We start from the raw sequence: 24,420 nt of genomic DNA, 5'->3' as shown, positions 1-24,420 counted from the left end.
TGCGGGCTCAGGCAATCCACTCACCTCAGCCTCCCAAAGGCGCGGGATTACAGGCTGAGCCACCGAGCCTGGCGATGTTTTATTTTTAATGTAAAGTGTTCCTACCCCACAGGTTTGTCATGAAGCTTTAAAAAGATGGCATGATTTGTCAGGTGCCTGTCAAGTGCAGCAGTATCTGATGAGTATTACCGGTAGGAGTTCTAGCAGCAATTTCTTTGTCATCAGAGGTTTTAAGAAACTCCTCAGATTATAGGCCAAGCTCTGCTTTGAAGGTCACAGCTCTGCTAACAGCCAGTCTGGTGACCTGCCTTGTCTTAGACAAGTGGATTGGGAATTAATCTCCCAGACTCCTTAGACTGTATAGTGGGAGTAGTCATTTTTTGATACCCATGCAGGGTTTGTGCTGAGCCTTGTGGTGAATCTTGGACCTTTATTGCTATAGTGACATGACTGAAATGGCCTCACTGTTGGGTGTCTGCAACTAACCTCAGGATGGAAACTTATTTTGAACACCAACTAAATCTCGTTTCTCCTTTTCCTAGATCTATGAGGCCCAGCCAGAGATTTCCCGGGCGTTTCAGACCAGAGAATTTATCCCCTTGCCTCGGCTCCTAGCGATGGTGATGGTGACCACTGTGCCCCTGGTGTGCAATAAGATCATGTTCACTCAGGCATTAAATGTAAGGTCATGTGGTTGCCACACCTCCAGAACTTTCTCCTGCTAAACTTTCTCCTGGCCATGTGATATGATTGTTCTGAGAATACCAACTTGCATGCATTTGAGTGTGTTTTGTCAGTGAGCCTCTGAGGTTTTCAGGATAGAGGCTGTAGTTTGAAATAGTCCATGAGTGACAGGTCCACTCGCCTGGGTAAGGACACTGGGTAAGGTCCACTCGCCTTAGAGCAGAGACACACTCCTTCCAGGTGGCAACTGACTTCATGTTTTGCTCTGCTCCATCACACTGGGGGGACCCTGGGTTTCTTCCAAGCCTTTCTAGTCTGCCTGAGGGTTGGAGAATGTCAGAGTCAGAGGAAGGAACCTTCAATTATTAAAATCTCATTAGTTTAGAATTTCAAGATAGGGTAGGACTGAAACTTGCTTCGCAAACCCTTTATTTTGTGGTTTAATGGATGGTGTGAAGATGTCTGGAGAACATTTACTTTGAGGTCCAGCTATTTTCAGACATTATTGAAGGACATGTTTATGAAAAAAAATGGAGACTTAAATTTCACATTATTTATTTATTATAAAGGTTCCCTGATTCCCATCAGAAGCCACATTTTGAGGGGGTTCATGTATCTTTCACCATAGCATAATAGGCTTAAGTGAATGGCTTGAGTTGGCACACCTGGGTCCTTTGTCCTACCAGCTCCAAAGCCCGGGTTGCCTGGGACCCACCTGGGGAGGAGCCAGGTATTCACAGGGGTATTTGCATCCTTCCAGGCAGGTTGAGTTGTTCGGTGGTATCTGTAAAAACAGGGTTGACCATGGTGGGTCGCACAGGTATGGGCTGGGCCTCGTGGTGGTAAGTACTGTCATGTAAAGTGACTCCTACTTCTCAGGGGTAGACTCCTGAGACTGTGCGGTTAAAGTAGCACTTTTTTGATGCCCGTGCAGAGTTTGTGCTGAGCATGGGCAGTGGGTAGGAGGGGCGAGAAGGAGGCCTGGGTGGGACTAGGCAGAAAGGTCTCTTTTGTGTTTGCCAAATCATCATACTCAAAATTAGGACCCAGCTAGCTTGCCCATCTGTTCTAATTAATGTGGGAGATGTTAGTATTTCCCAAGGGGCTTACAGGAAAATCACATTGAAATTAATACTTGTATGTATACATCCCCTGCCTGGACTGTATCTACACATTTGGACTCTCCTCCTGGCTTGCTCCTGCAGTCTAGGAGATGAAGGTTGTCTCTCTTCTCACAGTGTTTCAGAACCTAAGGATTGTGCCTCGAGAGAGGTATTCTGTTCTCTGGTCAGAGTGGCTACAAAGAGTGAGAGAGTACACGGCTTCCTCTCCTGTTGGCAGCTGCCATCCTGTGCAGGACCAGGGCCACCAAGCCTAGCATTGCCTCCCCACTATAGTGCCCTTTCTGATACCATGTTTTCTTATGAGTAGTGGCACCCAGTGACACAAGTGCACCTAGGGGCTGGGGCTTGGAGGGGTTTTTTGTTTTTTTTGTTTTTGTTTTTTTTTTGAGTTGGAGTCTCACTCTGTCACCCAGACTGGAGTGCAGTGGCCACTCCCGGCCCCTGCAGCCTCAACCTGCTGGGCTCCAGCATCCTCCTCAGCCTTCTGAGTAGCTGGAATTATAGGCATGTGCTACCATCCCCGGCTGATTTTTTGATTTATTATAGAGATGAAGTCTCGCCAAATTGCCCAGGCAGGTCTCGAACCCGCGGGCTCAGGCAATTCACTCACCTCAGTCTCCCAAAGCGTGAGATTACAGGCTGAACCACCGAGCCCAGCTTGTTTTTTAAAAAATATTCCTTATGGTACTGTCTAAAAAGCTTTTCATAACATATGTTTTAGTATTAGAAGAGTTAGCTTATTTTAGAAATGGGAAATGAGAAGGTGTTTGGAAGCAGGTCCCAGGCTGTTGGTTTGTGCTGCAAGCCTTTCGGGTGCCTGTGAATGCTTGCTTGGGGCCTGTCTTTGACGTAATTGCGGAGTTAGAGTCATTATTGGCTTAGGCCTGTTCATAGGCTTTAGTGGACAGTGTACAAACAAAAGTGAAACTACACCTAATTGGAATGCTGGGACACTGGGGTGTTATGGTTATTAAACTGAAATCAGGACACATGTTTGTGTTTACCACACTGTAAATCTACAGTGTCTCAGCCGGGTCTCCCAGGTGGGATTTTCTGGGAGGTCTTGTGAAGATGGAGATTCTGCTGGTGTTAGTCTGGGCTAGGACCTGGGGGTCTGTGTCTACCAAGTGCCAGGAGGTGTCATCACTGCTGCTAGCCCACAGACACTGACCAGCCAGCACCTGGACTCTTTTTGGTGATAGTGCAGGTTCTTGAACCCTGCTCAGTCTCCAGTGAGTGACCCTTCTGGGTGTCATTCTGAATAGAAGTAGGGATCTCTGGACACCTGAGGCCTGGGATGTGGGCTGCTCGCTTGCTGAGCTTGGAGGTGATTCTTCATACTTAAGTGCCTTGCCATCCCTCCACCTGATGCTGATGCTTTTAATTGTGCTGGGGTTGGCCTGGTGAGATATTGCTGTTGTTCATGGAGATCATCCACATTAGCTAAGTGGTTGTCAGAGAAGGCTTACTGAAAACCAGAGGATAAAAACAAAACCACTATTGGATTCTACCGTTAGTGGCCATTTTCCTAGCAACTGCTGAGGTCAGATGTGGAGGACATCAGAAGGGCGAGGCCCCTGATCACCCCTTCTCACAGTGTGGACACTGGCTGTCTCAGTGGCTTTCCCTAGGCATGACCGAGAAGCGGCAAGGGCCAGCCATGCCCAGGGCTTGGGAATCTGTGTCCACCAGCATATCCCAGAGATATTTGTAGATTTAACTTTTTTTCTTTCCAGCTGGACAGCAAGGCGGTGAGGGACATGGCTTTGTCCCTTATTTCCTTCATTTTGAAGAGAGCATTAAAAACTGTTGACCACTGCTTGAATAAAGAGGCCTGGCAAGACTCAGGCGTGTACACGACTGGAATGATGGAGGAATTTGTGCAGTTATTCAGAGAAGCCCTGAGCAAGGTAGGCACAGATCTTCTTTCAGCGTCACCAGTGATACGGATTTTTCAGGTCAGCCTGGGCTTAAGTGTCAGCTTCAATGGTTGGCCAGCTGAGTCCCAGAGTGGGTCAGCTTGAGGGGCTGGTAAGCCTAACCCCAGAGGTGTTGACTCTAATGGGCTGGCAAGCCAAGCCCTGAGAGTGTTGCTGATTCAGTGGGCTGACAAGCCTAGTCCCTGGAGTGATGGCTCTGATAGGCTGGCAAGCAAAACCCTGAGAGTGTTGCTGATTCAGTGGACTGACAAGCTTAGCCTCAGAGTGTCTCAGCTTCGAAGTTTCGCCTTCCAACAGCTCTCCTAATTCTGCCAGCTCAGTTGGCTAGCCAGCCAGCCCCCAGGGTGTGTAGCTCTTCAGCTCTGAACATCCTCTGCAGCTCTTCAAGTCGGGGTTCTTGTCTCATGCCCAGGAGGAATGAGGGACATGGACAATGGGAAAGTGAGAAAGCAGGATTTACTGAGAGGACAGAAAAGCTCCCATAATGGGAGGGGACCTAAAGGGGTTGCCAGTCTGGGGGCCGAAACCTGGTACTTATATAGCTCTAAGACCAAGCTGATTGGCTAGCACTAGCTTTGCTGATTGGTCAGTACTAAGGGCCAATTGGCAGGAGGTAGGCAATGGTGATCTGATAGGTCGGTACTTGGCAGTAGGCTGGTTGGTTATTTTTCCATCCCAGCAGTGAGTACTTAAGCTCTAGCTTGACAGGTTTGTAGGGAGCTTGTTTTCCAGTGTGAGTGTAGCAGCCTGAGAGGCCTGCCTGGAGTTCACTACATTCCTACTGGAAGACCTGCCCTGTCTGCCTGCCTAGCTTTTCTCTAGCTATCTCCTCTCTCACCAGTAAGCACACCGGGTGGAAGGGCCATTGTGGAAGCACAGAAGGGAGGATCCCAGTGAGTATCTGCAGGGCTGGACAACCTATTAGACAGTGTTGTCATGTGTGTGCCAAGCACCAGCTGAGAAGTTCTGCCGCTTGGGGTTACAGGCAGTGACGTCACTCTTAGAGCATTGCCCGAAAGTCCTTGTACAGAATAAGAATTTAGACAACACATGTGTTCTCCCACTGGGGCTCTGGTTCTAGTGGGGATCTTGAGTTTCACCAACTGCCGTGGTTGTGCCCCTGCCCCTCACCCACTGCTGGATAGACACACACCAACATCACTATGGCCCCAGTGAGAAGGGATGCAGTGGCTTGGAAGCCCCTCTTACTACCTTCCCTTGGCTAATTCTACTAATAAGGCAGGTCGTGGGGGTCAGTTCCCCTGAACTGGTCCTGAAGTGTAGTGTCTCTTTGTTTGTAGTATATTTTGCTCAGGTGAACGAGTCTTAAGGAGTTTGTTTTAATGATCAGCACTTGTTTTTTCACCAAAAAACAGTTCTAGAAATTATGCTACAAAACAGAGCTTGCCTGTTGTTACCCTGCCCTCTGTTACCTCCTTACACGCTCATGTAGATTTGTATCCCCCACTCCGCTGATTTTTGCTTCTTGCTAGTATGTTCAGTTCATCAGTTCATTTGTTTCTCTTCATTGTTGAATATGACTAATTTTTTGCTTCTTTTTCCCTTTTAGATTTTGCCAGACCTAAACACTATCGTGTGGGTCTGGCAATCACTTAAAAAGCAAGAAACCAAACAAGATGACGAGAAAGGGAAGAAAAGAGGTGACAAGCCACTGGCTGCCCATGAGACCCAGCTGTGCGGTGAGGACCTTGGGGCCTCTGCTGTGTCCCAGGATTGGGCTGACACTGGCAGCTCCTACCTGGAGGGTCCTGGAGAAGTTTTGTTTCAAGGCCCCTCTGGCTGGTGAATGTGTCCGTGTCCTTTTTTGCTTAGGGGGTAGAATTAGATTGGATTTTGCTGTCTATTAGACATGTGCCCCAGCTTTGTGAAAGCACTGTGTCTCCAAAGATGTGAGTGCTGAGTGCTGTGTACTCAGGCCTTCAGTGGCTGGGGCAGGGGCAGGGCCTCTCTTCTGCTCTGAAGGTAGAGAAGAGTGGTCAGGCAGTGGGCTTTGAATCACACATGGCCCTTAAGAGCAGCCCTACAGGGTAGGCCCGTGTGTATCCCTATTGCTCAGATGGGGACACAGCAGCATAGAATGACCTGTACTTGTCTAAGGCACAGCAGTTCACTGGGTTCAAACCCAGGCATTTTGAATAGTCTTAATCTTTTTACTGCACTGCCCCTTAAATCCAAATACTGGGTAGTCCACCCTATGGCCTTAGTGTCCTGCATGCAGTTGACTGCCGTGGGGGTCACACTGCAGGTTGAGGACAAGGACCAGGGTGCTTCCTAATTCAGGCTGTTTTTTTGGTACAGATGATGCAGAAACCATTCTTTTGAAAGCTGTTCTGCTCCAGGTCATATGCCTCTACCAGAAGGTAGTCCCCCATGTCATCCTACAGTACAACTTTGACTTCAGCAAGCTCCTGAAAGGTAGGTCTCAAAGGATTGCAGACAAGCCGCTGCTGTTTCTGTCAATGGGGATGGAGGAAGTGCTGATAAACCAGAACTCAGTCCCTTGGAGCCTAGCATCAGGAAGGCTGGTGGGCCACTGGCTCATGTGCTGGGCCACCACCCTGACTAATGAATACCAGATGAGTACTTGGTAGCAGTGAGAGTGGAGAAGGAAAAAGCTAGCCGGTTTCTGAGTGCTGAGGGATTTGCGTGGGTGATCTCCAATCAGATCTTGTGACATTAACTCTAAAGTCACTTTTCATGGGCACAGGGTTACAGAGGGTGTAGCAGAAACAAGAGCCCCACAGAAGGGACATCCTTTTCATGCAGAGATACTTCTGTTAAATTTACTTTGTGTTTTACCCCAGTAAGTCAGGTTCAGACTTGTAAAAGTATCATTATGGTTATCTGGTCATGCTTCCTTGAGGTAAATTTTGTCTAATAAAATTGACTTTGTAATTGGTCCTATGGAAGAAGACCAACAAAAATATCAATCTTGGAATTTATATGGGTTATTGAAATCTTTTCAAAAACTATAATTAACTTTTTCATTATTTGAAGGTGAAAGGTTCTCTTTGCTGTGGAAATATGAAATTGAGTAGAAAGTGGCCGTTTAGTGTTTGGCAGCTGTGTCCTTCCCAGGCAAAGGAGAAACCCAGAGATCATGCTAGAGTTTAAGGAACCAGCCTCAGGCTCGAGTGGCCACAGTCTCTGTCCACAAAAAGCTTGCCATCTGGTGAACAAGGGATGATGTTAGCAAAGCCCAGCCTGGAGGCTGCATGGTGGGTGCAGCAATTCCAGCTGTGGGATCCAGTGTGGCTGCAGGGCAAGGAAGGACTTCTTTGGACAAGTGGGATTTGGGCATTTTGTTGAAGGATTTGAATCAACCTGGGGATGGGGAGGATATGTCAGACGAGGTGTGCCTGGGCACAGCCAAGTGAGGGTGAGCACAGGACATGGCAACAGAACCCCACATCTTCTCTGTTTCTTTCTAGATGCGGAGTTCCTTAGGAGTTCCTTATTTGGTCTTTGTGGCCAGAGGCTAGGCACCCACCTCTGCTTAACTGTTTTCTGTTTTCCTCTTCTCGCCCATAGGCGTCATCTCTGAGCCGGGCCTCCACAAGGAGGTGCCGCCCATCTTGCAGCACCACATGCTGAAGGTGGCCCTGGAGCTGCCGGCCAACAAGTTTCTGTGGTTAAAGGCACAGGTGGGAAGCGGGTCTCTGGTCTCTTACCCTTAGCTGCCCTCTTGGGCCTGTTGGCTTATTGACCTGATGAATTCTGGCGGCATCAGAGCCTGCCAGAGTTGAGGACATTTTAGAGCGACCCAGAGCAGCAGCCAGGCTTGTGAACCAGGAGATCTGGGAATTTGCTTGTGTTTATAAAATAGGGAACTTTACATGTCCTTGCTGCAAATGTATTATCCCTGGCTGCAGGAAGTTTTTGTGTTTTTACATTTTTCTCATCACTTTAAAATCTTTTGGGAAAAAAAATACTACATTCCTTCTCCTTTTTGCCATTGTCCTAGAAGAACTTAAGACAGAAGTGGAAGTAAATACCAAGTCAGGAGAGAGTTGAGACTGGTGGAAGAATCTGTAAATATTGCCAACAGTCTTTTTTCTGTGTCTTTAGTAATGTCTTCTAGGATGTTCTATAGAATATAATGTGGAATCATGTAGGGTGGCTCAGGATGCAAGATATTCACCTATGTATTTAAACCCAAGATGCTGTTCCACTGCTGTGCAAAGAAGGGGAAAATTAAGCATCATCTAAGTATTTCTCCTAATCTGAACTGATTATCTGTTGAAATGACCCAACAGTATGGAAATGTATGTTGGCATTTTGACATGTAACATTGCTGGAAGGACTTAAGAGTGCTGTGGCTCTGGGATCTGTGTGATTCTCCCCCAAGTCCTCTTTCTGAGGTTCTCCTGCATCATGTGGAGGGTAATTCTGAAAACTTACTGCATGCTGAGTGGAACATAAGTGCTTTCCATGGCCACTCGGATCACACCACTTAAAGACAAGGCAACTGGGCACGGATTGTTAGAACCTTCTGCAAAGTCCTGTCCAGAAGTGGTGGGTCCAGGATGGAACCCAGCAGTGCTACCAAGTACTTGCTCAAAACTAGTAAAGTCATAGCCACAAACCCAAGAGAGGTGACAGGCTGGTGGCACTGTGGATTGGTTTTCACGCCATCTGAACTGGGCCAATGGGATCTTGATTTAGTTGGGAAGTGAACAGCGACCTCTTAATTTAAAAGCACTGGTATTAAGATTTAAATTAACATCCTATGTCCCACCGTCTGCAGCATGGCCTGAGTTAACCCCAGTAGTTTATGATATTCAGGCTTGTCCTCATTGCCAAGGGCTACAGTGAAATAAAGTCGGCAGTTTGGGTCGGAGGTATGGATCTCCATGTACTTCTCTGAGATGTGTTTAAAGCCCAAAAGCCTTTTTAGGAGGATAAATTATATATAAGTAATCGATTATATTAGCACCAGCATCCTGATGAAATGCAACAAGGGCATCCTTTGATGGAGTCAGACAGTCTCAGGGTCCCTCCTTCGCTGCCCCCGCCAGGCAGCACACTGACTATGTCAGGGCTCCCAGAACTTGGGTCCCAGTAAACAGCAGTACCTTCTCAGCGGACATATGTAAAACAGGATGACGGCTATACCCACCTCACAGGGTTGTTGGAAGGACTAAGGGAGTCATACACATAAGAACCCTAGGACAGCACTGGCACAGGAAGCCTGCCCTTCCTCATGGTGCTCTGTGGTATCACTACAACTGCTGTTTTGGGGTTTTGAGTGAGTTTTTCCTAACTTCTCAGATTCCTTATGTAAAATCACGTAATTTTGCCACGTTGTAGTTAAAATAAGGTGAGGGAAAGGACCTAGAAGGGTACCTGTTTGCTCAACAAATGCAGGCCCCTACTACTTTTATGACATGTAATATAATTATATGTTAAAATAAAAAATGTTTTAAATGTAATATTGTTCCAAATCCAGGAAGGCCCAGATGCAGAAATTATTGGAGGTGAACGATCAGTGTTTTACTTATTGATGAAAATGTTTGTGACCAGTAGCCATTTACAACTGAAGTCATCAACCAAACTTCTGATCATGAAGGTGAGTATTTCTTTTATTTATTTATTTATTTATTTATTTATTTATTTATTTATTTATTTATTTTTGGGTTGGAGTCTCACTCGGTCGCCCAGACTGGAGTGCGGGTCCGGCGATCCTAATCTGAGCTGGAGTGCGGGTCCGGCGATCCTTCCGCCTCAGCCTTCCGAGTAGCCGGAATTGCAGGCATGCGTTACCATGCCCGGCTGATTTTTTGATTTATTGTAGAGATGAGGTCTCGCTGCCCAGGCGGATCTCGAACCCGTGGGCTCAGGCAATCCACTCACCTCAGCCTCCCAAAGGCGCGGGATTACAGGCTGAGCCACCGAGCCCGTCTGAAGGTGAGTATTTCTACTGATTTTTTTTTAAATTCTGAAAAGCATTTTGCATAAGTCTTCCTTATGCATAAGTCCCTAAATATTATTACTGTCCTCAGTAAACAGTTGTTGAATTCAGGGGTATTAGGACTGTCATACATTTTCAAATAGAAGGTTCTGTGGCAGTTTTAATTCATTATGCTTTAAACTTAGTTGTATTTCTCAGAGGCATTGTGAATTGGAAGAAACATGGGCTTTGAAACCCCTTTCCTAGATTTGAATCCTGGTTCTACTACTTGAGTACATTGGATAAATCACTTAACCTCTCTGAACTTAGTTTTCCCATAGTGAATGGTGATAATAAAACCTTTGGCTTGCAGAGAAGATTAAATGTGATAAAAGTAGTACATTATTCCTAGCACATTGTAGTCCCAGTAAACACTAGATTTTGGTCTTTGGGGAGCTGTTTAGCAGGTGATGCCTCCTCTCTCATCCCCAGTCTCTGGCCTCATTCAGGACTTTCAGCCTTTTTGCCCTGGTCATCACCCACAGCACGGGTGTCGTCAGTGGAGGAGAATGAGGAGTTTGTTTCCTTATCCTTGTCACCACGTTTCCAGGGTGACATCAGATGTTACTGTAGCAGAAGGAAATCTACTTCCTCATTTCTGCTGTGCAACAAACATCTTGGAGTATGCTACAAAAATCACATTTACTGCTTTTAGGGTGCAAAGTGTTGCCCTTTCACCTTTATTTGAAGTGCTGATAATCGTGCTACACTTTCACCTCTCCTGAGCTGCTTGAAGAAAGTGACCATCTGAGTCACCATAGGTTACCTGACAGGTAGTGCAGGTGTGAACTTGACTACTGACTGCAGATGGATGGGATTGGCACAGTCACATTTTCCTTTGGTGCACACTGTTGCAAGGCTCTGTGCCATGAAGCCTCTTAGACCCTGAGTCTCTGTTATCAGGCCATTTGGGGATGTCACCTAATTGCCTCTGCAGATTCAAGTCCTGCCTCATGCCAAATTCTGTTATGTTGGGAATGGTGACTGCTTCTGGCCCAGGTCTGAGTCTTCAGGTGCCGCATTGAGAGGATAAGATGTGCCTGGCTTGTGGCCTTGGAGAATTTCATGAAGGGACATGTTTTGCATGTTTACTTGGGTCTTTGTGGAAATCCAGACTGAAAACCAACCTCCTAAGTAGCAGCCAAATTCTTTCCCTTCTTTTTATTTAGGAAATTAGTAGAAGGAATAAGCCATAGCAAACAAGGGACTGTGTAGTCTTTGATGGAGCACAGAATGATCTCCTTTCCTTGTTAACCTCAAAAGTGGGGATGTTGTTTTGAAAACCTGGGATTAAACTTCCATCCCGCCGGGCTCGGTGGCTCAGCCTGTAATCCCACGCCTTTGGGAGGCTGAGGTGAGTGGATTGCCTGAGCCCGTGGGTTCGAGACCTGCCTGGGCAGCGAGACCTCATCTCTACAATAAGCCAAAAAATCAGCTGGGTGTGGTAGCGCATGCCTGTAATTCCGGCTGCTTGGAAGGCTGAGGCGGAAGGATCGTCGGAGCCCAGCAGGTCGAGGCTACGGTGGCCGGGAGCGGCCACTGCACTCCGGTCTGGGCAACAGAGTGAGACTCCAACTCAAAAAAAACAAAACAAAACAAAACAAAACTTCCATCCCTGTTGTGTTCCTTGGGTCTCTGTGTGATGCTGGAGCCTCATGAAACCACATTAACTCCCAGAGGAAGCAAGCTCTGTTCTGACTTTTCCCTGGTACCTACTTCCTGACAGATTCTACGGGATACGGGGGTGTTTGAGCACACCTGGAAGGAGCTGGAACTCTGGCTGGAGCACTTAGATAACACTGTGGAAGAGAATAGAGAGACCGTGATTCAGTTTCTGGAACGCGTAAGCACACAATTCCCACTTATAGGAGCATGTTCAGAGATGATTCTGCTCAGTGCTCCTTAGTGTAATTGAGGCATTTTTGATGCACTGGTGCCAAAAGGCTTCTTGTCCTGGCTTACTTCTAATTCTTGCTGGGACATCAGAATCTGTAAAATAGGAATATATTTATGCATGCTATTTAGTTTCCTTTCGGGAATTTGTTTTAGCATGAGGGAGGAAGAGGATACTAAAAGCGGTATTAAAAATGGAATACTGGGGCTGAGCATGGTGACTCATACCTGTAATCCCAGCACTTTGGGAGGCCGAGGTGGGAGGTTGCTTAAGCCTACGAGTTCAAGACTAGCCTGAGACTTTTTTTTTAAATTCCACAACAAAAATGTTAAAAAAAACCAAACAACTTGCAGTAAAAATTATTGTTCTTATTAAGCACTGAACATTTTAGTGCTTCTCTTGATTTTCACCAATGACTTTTTTTTCTTCCTTTCACTTGTGACCATCTAAATGTTTCCCACTTGGATCTTTGATGCTCAGATTTTGTTGACATTGGTGGCACATCCTTATACATACACAGACAAAGCATCTGACTTTGTCCAGGAAGCGAGCACACTGCAGGCTGCTGTGATGAAGCAGGATGCTGACGATGTCAGCATTCCCATTTCCCACATTGATGGTACGTACCACTCCCTTCTGTGCTGCTTGGGGTCTGAAGATCGAACCACAGTCGCATGTTAGAGACAGAACAGAAATTGCACTAATACCCTAGGCAATGTGCAGATGTCCTGTTTCTTTGCATTAAAGATCAGCCTGTTCTGGAAATGAAATCCCCTTATTTATTCATGTAATAGGAAATGTGTAGAACTTACTTGCAGGGTCGTTTTTATTTGTGGAGTATTACTGTGTGTCAGGCACTGTTCTAAGATCTACAGATCATAATTTATGTAAACCTCATAAACAGCCATAAGGGAGGAGGGCGTTATCAATATCCTCATTTTATATATTACAAATAGGGCAGGTGAGGCACAGAGAGGTGAAGTAGCTTGCTCAAGCTCAAAGTCAGGATTTTGTGTTTGTGTGTATGTGTGTGTGTTGGGGTCTTGCTGTGTCATCCAGGCTGGAGTGCAGTGGTGCAGTCATGGCTAACTGCAGCTTCAAACTCCTGGACTCCAGCTGTCCTCCCACCTCAGCCTCCCAAGTGCTGGGACTACAAATATGCATTACCACACCTGGCTAATTTTTTGTAGAGATGAGGTCTTGCCTTATTGCCCAGGCTGGTCTCAAACTCCTGGACTCAAGCAGTTCTCCCATCTTGGCCTCCCAAAGTGCTGGAATTTACTGGTGTGAGCCACCATGCCCAGCCAAAGTCAGGATTTGAACCCAGACACTCTGACTTTGCTCTGGACTTTAAGCCTCATAGTAATTTGCCTCAGATTTTGGTTTATTTGCCTGAGTATCCAGGTTAAAGTTTCTGGGCTTCTTGTGTTACTTGAGGAAAGTTTGATTTATCATCACCTCATCTCAATATCCTGCATTTTGTCAGACAAAGATCTTAAAGATTTTGTAGGCAGTGGCTTCATCCATTTAAGATCAAGCTGTATTATGCATTTCCCTGAGAGAAATTTAGAGCTTTTTTCTTTTTCTTTTTTTGCATACGTCCTCTTGTTCCTTTCTCCTTTGGGATATTCTCTGGAACGCTTTGGTGGCTCTGACCTCAGCTGGGCTCTCTTCTTTTTGTCTCAGATGTTCTCGACATGGTGGACGTCCTGGTGGAGGGCACCGAAGGCTTGGATGAGGAAATCGGGTTCTTATTAAATGAAGACATGATCCTACTCACGTTCCCATTTAGTGCTGTGGTCCCTGCGGCCCTGGAAGCCAGGAATAAGTTGCTACTTGGGACAGAAAATGAAGCAGGTACCTGTGTATAGACAGGGTATTGTGGCTATATCAGGCCATTGGTCTCTGTAGAATGGGAGGCAGGTTTCCAGATGTTCTGGAATTGGTTGATGAGAGCCCAGGACAGCAAGAGTTCAGACCCACCAGAGGAGGAGCCACCCAGCTGGCAGAGCTAAGAGTGCATGGGTCAGAACCCTGAGGCTGGATTGGCTGTTGGGAAATGGCCATTTGAGGATGAGTCTGCAATAATGTGTTTGCATGGCTTCACAGACACCAGGTGTAACACTGATGTTTTTAATGTACCTTCTGGTATCTTGATACAAAGGATGAGCCCTTCATCCTTGCTGGGTTTTCCAAGCAACTTAGGCACAAGGAAGTGCTCACAGATTGCAGTAGTGTAATTGGCCAGGAGAGCTCTGGCTTTGCTACAGTAACAAGTAAGCCCTACCATGTCAGTAGTTTAATGAGTGAAGGACTGTGTCTTGACCTTGTTAGGATCTAGTATGGGCCAGGTGGCTCTTCTGGGTGACTATCTTCTGGCATCAGCTCAGGGGTCTAAGCTGCTTTCATTGTGCAGCTGTGCCTTCCAAAACTTGGTTTCCAGGATCACTGGGCAGGGAGAAGAGAGAGTAGACAATCAGGAAGGGGACATTATGGCTTGGAAGTGCCTAAACCAGGCATGTAATCCCAGCCTGCCTGCAAGAGACACTTGTTTGCCAGGGCAGAGTAGATGTAATGTTGTTCTCTAATGGGTGGTGGTTCCAGGTGGCTTTTGCCTTGCTTCTTACACACCTCGATTTCTACTTCTGACCTTGGCCTGGTAGCTGATCATGTGCTGTATATTTTATAAAATAGAGCCTGGTTCAGTCTAACAGCAGCGTCTTCTTCCCATGTACTTATGTGACCCCTCATGGAATGTGTATGAGATCTGGGTTTTCCGTGGGTGTGGAAGGAGATTGTATTGGGTCACAAAACGGTAGTCCTGTTCCCACACAGATCTTGTTCCTTTGCAGTGGAAAGCATCGTGGCATATCTGACAGCAGTGCTGACCGACCTCCTCCACACTCAGAGGGACCCCCTGGCTCTATGTCTCCTGCTCCAGGCTTATGACAAATTTGAGCCTCCATACCCACCTTGCTGCCATCAGCTTTCCCGGTTTAACAGATACTACAGCCTCTGGATCCCAGAACAAGCCCGAGAGGCCTGGGTGAGTCATGGCTGTGGCTACAGCTGTAGCTATGATCACTGCTCCTGTGCAGGTTTTCTGCTGGGGCGCAGCTGGCTTCACACAGCTGTGCAGCTGCATAGCCATATAACCTGTGGGGGAAATTTCTTAACCTAATTTCTCCTGCACAAGAGAGGATGCTAAATAGTATTACTGCTGCTCAGCTATGTAACTGAAATACAAAGGACTCAGTGATGCAACCAAATTAAATCTTCCACTGGCTCCATAATTATTATAATTGATCACTGTTTTGGTTTAGGACAGGAGGCTACCCCTCTTCCTTTTTTCCTTACCAAGTAGTCTATGCATGCTTGTCCCTAACTGTTTAATGGGCCCTAGCATGCCTCTAGACTAACCATGCTTTGCTGCCAGACCTGGTCCCTCAAGTTCCCCAGCATGCTCCATTCTGCTGAAACTGGGGAAGAAAAGACAAAAAAGTATTTTCTTTTGGTAAGATCTCCATTCTTGTAATGGGGTTCTGGTTCTAATGAAGAATATTTACAGATGCTCTGTGGGGCAAGAAATTAATGTTGCAGGATGAGTTTTTGGGTTATCCATTCCATTTTAACTGCTGACAGCTTAGGGCCTCTTTGTGTTCTAATAGTGGTAGCAGTTGCCAATATTGATTACATGTTTTCTGTGGGGCATGCCAGGCTCCACACTAAGTATACTGCATGAATCTTTAGCCATTTAATTATTACCATAACTATGAGACGTCGGTCAGGACTTAGTATCCATTATGCACATAGAGAAACTGAGGCACAGAGTGGTTTCTACCACCACTTGGTGATGAAGTCAGGATCTGGCCCGGAGAGTCTGACGTCAGAGCCCATGCCTGTAACAGCTGTTACCACTTCTGTCTGCTGTTTGCCGAGGTTATAGCCAGACAGGACTTACTTGGAGGTGTTAGACGTTCCATGCTGCCCCTCGTGGGTGCTCAAAGTATGTGTCCACCCCCTGTTGAGTAAATCATAGTAAATCTCACCATGCTTGGTGTGTTGGAATTCCCTGGAGGGCTCATTCAGATACCACTGCTGGGCTTCACTTGTGCAGGGTCTGATCCAGTAGGTCTGGATGGGGCCTAACAGTGTGCATTTCTCACGTGTTTCCTGTGATGCTGCTGCTAGTCTGGGGACCATGCTTTGAGAACCACTGAGTTTCAGGCTTTTTAACCTTAGGAAGTTGGGTGTTTAGAGTTATAACAACGTAAGCCACGTAGGGCAAATAAGGCATTTTGGGAATTATGTTGGAAGAAATGAACTCTTCAGTTTGAGGCAGAAGAGCTCCAGAAGTTACTCTGCATTTTGTCCATTGTCTTGCCCTTCCAAGAAGATATTACCTGAGACTCCTGTCGAGGGCCGTTAGAAGACAAGTTGCTCACAGAGTGGGCTCCTCTGTGGGCTGATTTCCCAGTTTCCGTTGATTCCTCACAGTGACTGCTGTGATCTATCTGTGTCACATGTGGCTCCTGCCTGTGGTGCCTGTCCTCCACGGTGTGTAGATTCCTCCTGACTCAAGACCTCACATGCTATCAGCAGTAACACACTCCAGGAGAATACGTATGACTAATTTATTGGGATTTTGTTAAGTAAAATGCCATGTGTCCCATATTTGTTAGTTTTAGTGCACGATTCTTGTGAAATGCCCCTTTGTTGTATGTGTCACCTGTGCCTGTGTTACCAGCCTATGACCCTCTTCATCTGCGTTGATATGTCCTTCTCTTCCCCGGCCTTTTGCACCCTCTGTCATCCTCTGCAGGTACCAGGCGGCCTCTCGTCTTCTGCTCCTTCCTCCGCCTCTTCCTTCACCACCCTGCTGCAGGTGGCCTATGAGAGCCAAGCCCTCCGGGACGAGGGTGTCCAGGTGCAGCTGCAGGCTGCTGTCCCACAACTCCCCATGCCCCAGGTCCTGCGTGCAGTGAAGCAGGTGCTGCTCTACCTCAGGAGCACCGTGGAGAACTTCAGCAAGGTGAACTCTGTCCCTCCAGCCCCAACCCCCAACGCGTGCCCAGAGCGTGCCACCAGAGAGCTCAACCTTCATGGAGTTGGGCCCACACTGAGGGACAGTATTTCTGGTGGTATCAGGGCCACAGGGCACACCTGCAGCCAGCAGCCTAACTCCCAGCTCAGTGCTACTCTTGCTTCCTGGAGCCACTGCACAGGGATAGTTTCAATGCCGTTCGCTCCGGACCTCAGTTGCAGATTCTGCATGTCCCTCAGCAGCTGCAGATGGGAAGCTAGGTCATGTCTTAGGGCAGCTCCTGGTAAACACAGGGCCCTTCCTACAGTAGATTGGGTCAGCCAGCCCTCCCTCTTTCTGTCATAAGTTTATTAATTCAGTAGTTCACTGTTGATCTTCTGTCTGTGACGTAGTTTTCAGGTTTTCAGTTTCGGTTCTGAGGTGGGCCTCCCCTCGTTTTAGTCAAAACAAACCTATTTATTTTCTCAAGATTTAGGAAGACAAGCTCTTATTTGAGAGCTGACTTGGAGGTGATGGGCATTTTACAAGCCCTGCATTTGGAGGTGTTGCCCTTTCTGCCTGCCCTGCGTCTCTGATAGCACAGTGTCTTCATGGTCCCTGCATGGTGGCTGCTGTTTCTTCCCTGCTGAATGCCGTGCTCTCTCCTCACAGCTGGGCAAAAGTGTGGGCCTGCCTCTCCTGCAGCTCTTCTTGGAGTTCCTCAGACTCCTGGTTCTCCATTGTGAGCAGCTCGATATCCAGAACCGGCAGAAATGTGAGGCTGCCCAGGCCGAATCTGACCTCTTTCTGGACATGGAGTCTGTGGCTTCACTGGAGTTGGCCAGTGACCAGGTACTGCTGTCTTTTCCCCAGGGAGCCTGTTAGCCTTTTCCGATGACATTACGGATAGTGGCTTTCTCTCCGCTTTTGATTAAAAATAAATATGTAATCATTGTAGGAAAATAGGCAGATGCAGAAACCTACAGGAGAGATACTGAGAACCATCCGTGACACCCCCCCTTCCATCCCCCCCAGAGATAACCGTGGTTAAATTTGGGCATTCCTCATTCCTCTTTCTGGTTGTTCTCTGTGCAGCCACCCTCCCTGCAAGCAGTGTTCCCTCACTCTGAGATAAGCTGCTGAGAAACTGTGAGGATTTTCCTTCCAGACACCTGTAGCCTGTGTTGAATAAAGGATAGGCAGTGTATACAACTTTTCACAGTAAATACACCCAGGAAATAGACTGCTCTGAGAAGAATAAAACAAGTCTTGCTTCTGTTGTTAGTCTTGTGAAGCAGACTGTTAAATTGGGGCCAGAGTGAATATTTCAGGTTTGCCATGTAACCTGTTGCACTGGGTTCAGGAGGCACTGTGTTCCTTGTTTCACAATCAAGTTGAAATCTGTGGCTTTTTTCCTTTGATCTCCATATTGACTTTCTGGGAGGTGTTTGTTTTGGTGAGACCACCCATTAGCCAGTCAACACGACATGGGGCAAAGATGTTCCTGACACATAGTCATGTTCTGGTTTAACTGGCAAGGCTCAGTGGAAAAGTATCATAGACTCCTCCTTTTCTCCCTTAAGAGTAAATAAAGAAGGAAAGTTTATTCCTGTTCCTGGGGACTGGTGTAGCTTCATTAGCTTGGAATTATGTTCAACAATGCTGTAAGGAACAACTGAATCAGATTATTCTTCCATCCAGCAAAAGGGGCTCAGCTGCTTTCTGATCAGTAGTCTATACTCAGCTGGGTCAGAGCTAGTTTCTCAGGGCCCAGTCTCCTGACAGTGGAGACAGAATCACCTAAAGTTCAGGAATGTGGACATTCACAGTGGTTTAGTCCCATTCACCTTCCTCAGATACATGGTCTCGTTTAAACCCCAGTTGTCAGGAGATGCCCACATCCTTCAACCAGCTTCATTTAGGAGTGCAAGACTGCAAAAGAGAAACCAGTAGCTAATTAATCATAATTTCATATTGGTGTTTCTGCATGGCCCGTCCCCTCCATTGAGTAGCCGTGGAGAGCAATTTTGCCACATAATAAATTCACTGACTGGATTCTTCAGACACATGCTCGTGAATCTGGGTGGGGCACTGACCAAGTCATAGTCCAGCCCTCATGGTGCTCAACAGCTGTACGGGGAGGTGATGTGCAGTCGGGCTGTTACATTATGACGGGATGACAGCTTTGTCTGGCTCGGCTATCAGCACCCCTGAGAGATTCATTGGAATGCAGGGCTTGAGGATGGAATGGGATTGGAAAACTGCTTTCTGCTAGGTTCTACAAACAACAGTGAACACTTGTGTAGAGCTGCCACCCCTTTCCTGGTCATCTTTTGTGACATCTGTGTCTTATCACTACATTTCAGACACTGGAGGAGGTGCTCGTGGCCGTCCTCAGGCACCCCACACTGGAGAGCTGGTTCCTGGCCCTGGAGCGGCAGGCCCTCCCCCCGCACACCCTCAGCCCCATCCTCGTGAAGCTCCTGGCCACCCACATTAGTGCAGGGGTCCTTCAACTGCTGATGGTGATCGCCCCGATCCTCCAGAACATCGATCAGCTGGGCCTTCTGGCCAGGTACTCAGAGGCCATCACCCAAAGCATGTTAATAGAGCTGCGAACCAGGAAGGCAGGCTCAGCCACATCGCCACCAAGGACCCCGCCACAGCTGGAGGCCTTGCAGGAGCTACATATGTACATGGAGGGCACTCAGCTCCGTGAGGTCACCCTGGCCCTGCTGAGCCTACCTGAGGCCCACTTGGTGACCCAGCGATCCACCAAGGCCCCCAGGAAAGAGAGACAGCTGAACCCCCTCGGGAAGACGCTGGTGCAGTTGCTGACCAGCAGCCCCCAGGATCAGCTGCAGAGTGGCGAGCTTTTGTGGTCCTCCGAGTACGTGAGAGGCCTGGGAGCTCTGCTGCCTGCACTGGCTGTGGGTGAGCTGGACACCGTGCTCCTCCACACTCTGCAAAGAGACCCTGTGCTGGCCCCCGCAGTTAGGGCTGACCTGCTTGACTACTGCCTGGCCCAGCGCACGCAGGCAGCCCTCGGTGTCGCCTCCCTGCTCCTCCAGCAGAGCTGCACCCATCTCCTGTGGTTTGAGCATTGGTGCCTGCAGGCTGGCCCGGGACTTGACTTGCAGGGGGACCTGGACGACTTCCTCCCCCTTGTCCACGTGTATCTCCAGTACAGGATGCAGGGCCATTTCACTCGCCCAGCAGGAGGTGAGGGAAAGGCTGGCTTTGGGCAACTGGGAATTTCAGTTTGAGGGATTTAGAAGGCAAACTCATGTTCATTTTTAAACCCTTGGAACTTCACATTCTGGGATTAGTTCTATTTCTCCTCCTGACCCAGTTCCGAAGTTTGTGAAAGATAGAGAAATCCTCTCCAGCACCACATCCCTTTCCCTATGTCCTGACCCTTTGTACCCCATCAATTCTGGGTTGTCCCACATGCAGCTTGGGGGATGGGTAGGTGATAGTTGGGGCCCAAATCTTAAGTCTTGTTAGGTTGAAGGAATCATTCAGGACTAATTCATCCCTTGGCCTATCCCACTTTCTCCAGTGTTAGTGAGTTGATAATGAGTTGAGGCTGCTTGGGTCCAGCTTTCTCTTTTTCCACTTGCTGGGTTTCAGATTTCAGATCTAAGGTATTTTCTGATTATCTCAAATTTAATGTAATTCCTTTTTTTAAAAAATGCATGAATGATTTTTCACTAACTGCTTTGTCTCTGTTTTACATAACTTTATGTCCATGATGACACGTGTTTTAAAAAGTAAGACAGCATGTGTTCAGTGGCTTTTGATGTACCTCTCCTTGGATACTGTCTTGGTCCTGAGACTTGGTCATTTATGAAGAAAAGAGGTTTATTGGCCACAGTTCTGTAGGCTATACAGGAGGCATGGGGTCAGCTTCTGCATCTGATGAGAGTTTCAGGCTGATTCCGCTCATGGCAAAAAGCAAAGCAGAGCCGGCTGTGCAGAGAGATCACATGGCGAGAGAGGAAGCAAGAGGGAAAACCTGCAGGAGGTTCCACGCTTTCTTTAACAACCAGTTATCTTGGGAACTATCAGAGTGAGAAATCACTCATTACCCCAGGGACTATACCAAGCCATTCTTTTGGGATCTGCCCTCATGACCCAAGCACCTTCAACATTGGGATCCTGATTTCAGTATGAGGTTTGAAGGGGTAAAATATCCAACCATAGCAGGTATTTTTCCTGTTCTACACCTTTGAGGAATAAATCCCATGTGAATTGGCATTCAGTCTTATCATGAACTTAGAACTAGGGGATATACCCAGGATCTACTGGGTTGAAGAGAGTGTCTGTCAAGAGTGTTGATTGATGAGATAGAGGAAGGACCCTTAGAAGAGATGGATTTGTAGCATTTGCCAGTTTTCATGGTGTGAGTATTCCTGTCATGGCCAATTTCTGGCCACCAGTGTGGCATCACTAAGGCCACAAGTACCACCTTTGCATGCAGTGGCCCCTCTTTGTGTCTTTGCTCTAGTGTCCTCCACTGTCATTCCTGTCTTGAGGAAGGCCCTGTGGAGACAGCTGCAGAACAAGCTTCTCAGTGCTGATGGTCCCCCAGAGTCTGGGCTGCATCAGGAGATCCTGGCCCAGCTGGTCCCGTTTGCAAGAACCAAAGATCTCCGTGTCCTCATGGACTGCTTGCCCAGCTTGCTTCAGACTCCAAGCAGTCACAAGAGGTATGAAGGCTCATGTTTGTTCGATGGCTTTGCTTTTCTTTTTAGTATTTATAAAGTCAGTGAGAAACCACTGTTACTGTCGTGCCTGTCAGTGAGCAGTCAGTTCCTGTGAGAACTCTTCTTCCAGCCACCTGCCTGGAGCGCATACATCTTTGCAAGTGGGTGGTTGGGTCTGTTTCCCTGAGAGCAGTGGATCTCAGCCAGGGGTGCCTTATCATGATTGCGGTTTAACGGGTGTTGCTTCTGCCTAGAATTATCTCGTCCAAGATACCAGTAGCACTGAGGCTGAGAGATCCTCCCTGGTCTAGACAAAGTCTGATTATACATATCCTTTTTCTGGTGTGCTAATATTGTTTCTCTTGGTTGTAAAAACTCTGGTTATCTTTGAAAGAGTCTGGAAGCCGGGCTTGGTGACTCAGCCTGTAATCCCGTGCTTTGGGAGGCTGAGGTGAATGGATTTCCTGAGTCCGCGAGTTCGAGACCCACCTGGGCAACTTGGCAAGACCTTATCTCTACAATAAATCAAAAATTAGCTGGGCGTGGTAGCACGCGCCTGTAATTCCAGCTACCTGGAAGGCTGAGGCAGATGGATCGCCAGAGCCCAGCAGGTTGAGGCTGCGGTGGCTGGGAGCAGCCACTGCACTCCAGTCTGGGTGACAGAGTGAGACTCCAACTCAAAAAAAAAAAAGAAAGAGTCTGGGAATGCCTGTGAGTGGGTGGTGTTAGAAGCAGGACTCAGGGCATTTGTTCTTATGGCCCTTGTGGTGTTGAATTATGTAAAGCCAGAGGAATTTAAGCCTTCTCTCTAACTTTGCAACTCTCATCTTTTGCTCCAGGTGGATGGTGGCAGATTCTGTTTCAGCAGCTCTGGAAGGGTCAGCAGAAGAACTGTGTGCCTGGAGAAGGAACCTTCTGGAGTCCTGTATCAAGTGGCTGATTGGGTCTTTCAGTGGTGGCCAGCAAGACAGTGACCATAATCAACTTCAGGAGAAGCAAATGCTGCTCAGATTAAACGAGTTGTTGGTAGGTATCTTTTCTCAGAGATCCTGGTTAAGTTTTTAAAGGAAAAGTATGCTGGACAAACCAAGCTTTACAGATACATTTCATCCCAGGTGGCATGAATGTGGCTCTGTAAGAAATGAGAGTGAGCCGGGCTCGGTGGCTCAGCCTGTAATCCCGCGCCTTTGGGAGGCTGAGGTGAGTGGATTGCCTGAGCCCGTGGGTTCGAGACCCGCCTGGGCAGCGAGACCTCATCTCTACAGTTAATCAAAAAATCAGCCGGGCGTGGTAGCGCGCGCCTGTAATTCCGGCTACTTGGAAGGCTGAGGCGGAAGGATCGCCGGAGCCCAGCAGGTTGAGGCTGCGGTGGCCGGGAGCGGCCACTGCACTCCAGTCTGGGTGACAGAGTGAGACTCCAACTCATAAAATTTAGAAATACTGTATTTGGCCATTGTTCTCCTCTACCCAGCCAGTGGCTTGATGATGGAGTGACAGGCTGGGCTCTTTTGGGGTTTGCCTCCCTCCTTACTCTGTTTTATTTTAATTGAGGTATAATTTACATATTTGTGAACTATACAGAAATAAATGTAGTCCATATACCTGTTTACCCCACTTTTTCATCATTCAAGAAGGTTTTTTGTGCCTCTTCCCCACAGTAAGCACTATCTTGATTTCTGTCACAATTCTATTATTTTGCCTGTTTTGACTTTTGTAGACTTGGAATCATAAAGTATTATCATACCATATGTGCACTTTGGTGTGTCTGACTTCTTTCGGTTCTCTGATGCTTTCCAGATTCATTTGTGGTAAGAATGAGTAGCTGCCGAGTAGTAATTGTACTACAATTACTACTCACACAAAAAAATTTGGAATTACTGGATCTTATGATTATAAAGCTAACAAACACACTCATTGCAAACATTAGCAATACAAAAATAAAGAAAATTATAAAAATCTCCCACTGTCTAGAGGCAAATTTATCCCAAGATAAATTTGGTGAATATCCTCCTGAGAATCTTGCTGTATATCCATGCGTATGTGATAAAATTATAAAATAATTGTCAGTGTTAATAGGATCATATTATGTATGCTGTGTGTGGCCTGGTCTTTTGGCTGGTTGGATATTAAATTTTAGCATAATACCATATTTAGAGGATTTCTCCCCATGCCAACAGCTGGACCAGTTTTGACCTTGTTAGTGGCACAGTAGGCTTCTGGATGCATGTATTATGTAGTTGTATACTGTATACTGTGGATTCGGTTCTTTGCTATGATTTAGAATGCTGTGGTGACCAGCTTGCATGGTCCACCTTCACGTACTTGATCAGTTATCTCCGACTGAGTTTCTGAAAAAGGAGCTGCTGGGGCAAGGGAAACACACATGTTAAAACGTGATGAGTGTGAGGTATGACTCGGCAGGGAGTCCAGGTGCTCTGCTCCTTGGGTATCCTTTGTAATCTTTGGCACTGTGGTCTCATCTCCTGCATGCCAACCTGGTGGAGGTGGCAGCCTAAGCACACCTGCCTTTAGCCAGTCTCTGTGGCACCAGCAGCGATCCTCCAATTCCACAGACCTCTTCATGTCTTGCAGCCAGTGACCAAGGGCCTGGGGACTGGATGAAAGTATCACACTAGTAGCTTTCATTAGCTATTTAATGGAAGGTGAATTGCAAATTTATCTGTGCTGTTTGAAGTAGTAAACAAAGGAAAAAATAACAAGACTAATCAGGAAAATCCGTTGCCCATTTGATGATCATGGGTGTGCTAATAAGTCAGCTACCGCCGGGCTCGGTGGCTCAGCCTGTAATCCCACGCCTTTGGGAGGCTGAGGTGAGTGGATTGCCTGAGTCCACGGGTTCGAGACCCGCCTGGGCAGCGAGACCTCATCTCTACAATAAATTTTTTAAAAATCAGCCGGGTGTGGTAGCGCATGCCTGTAATTCCGGCTACTTGGAAGGCTGAGGCAGAAGGATCGCCAAAGCCCAGCAGGTCGAGGCTGCGGTGGCCGGGAGCGGCCACTGCACTCCAGTTTGGGCGACAGAGTAAGACTCCAACTCAAAAAAAAAAAAGTCAG

General features: G+C 47.3%; 1 protein-coding gene across 1 annotated transcript in view; it reads left to right on the top strand.

The window, feature by feature from the left end:
- URB1 (URB1 ribosome biogenesis 1 homolog (S. cerevisiae)) overlaps window positions 1-24,420 on the top strand; it is an 81,885-nt gene that overhangs the window by 23,777 nt on the left and 33,688 nt on the right. Inside the window, exons 10-24 of the mRNA XM_008068455.2 lie at window positions 543-680; window positions 3,545-3,718; window positions 5,319-5,448; window positions 6,068-6,184; window positions 7,301-7,413; window positions 9,219-9,338; window positions 11,446-11,562; window positions 12,094-12,232; window positions 13,300-13,470; window positions 14,466-14,675; window positions 16,443-16,645; window positions 17,309-17,488; window positions 19,003-19,858; window positions 21,147-21,348; window positions 22,185-22,371. Of these exons, the coding sequence (XP_008066646.1) occupies window positions 543-680; window positions 3,545-3,718; window positions 5,319-5,448; window positions 6,068-6,184; window positions 7,301-7,413; window positions 9,219-9,338; window positions 11,446-11,562; window positions 12,094-12,232; window positions 13,300-13,470; window positions 14,466-14,675; window positions 16,443-16,645; window positions 17,309-17,488; window positions 19,003-19,858; window positions 21,147-21,348; window positions 22,185-22,371 (3,057 nt within the window). The remainder of the gene's footprint in view (window positions 1-542; window positions 681-3,544; window positions 3,719-5,318; window positions 5,449-6,067; window positions 6,185-7,300; window positions 7,414-9,218; window positions 9,339-11,445; window positions 11,563-12,093; window positions 12,233-13,299; window positions 13,471-14,465; window positions 14,676-16,442; window positions 16,646-17,308; window positions 17,489-19,002; window positions 19,859-21,146; window positions 21,349-22,184; window positions 22,372-24,420) is intronic.

The sequence above is a fragment of the Carlito syrichta genome, unplaced genomic scaffold (genome assembly GCF_000164805.1).
Source record: "Carlito syrichta isolate Samal-C Ts95f unplaced genomic scaffold, Tarsius_syrichta-2.0.1 Scaffold310961, whole genome shotgun sequence".
Taxonomy (NCBI): domain Eukaryota; kingdom Metazoa; phylum Chordata; class Mammalia; order Primates; family Tarsiidae; genus Carlito; species Carlito syrichta.
Note: the sequence above shows the minus strand (reverse complement) of the source record. Positions and strands in the feature narration are given on the sequence as shown.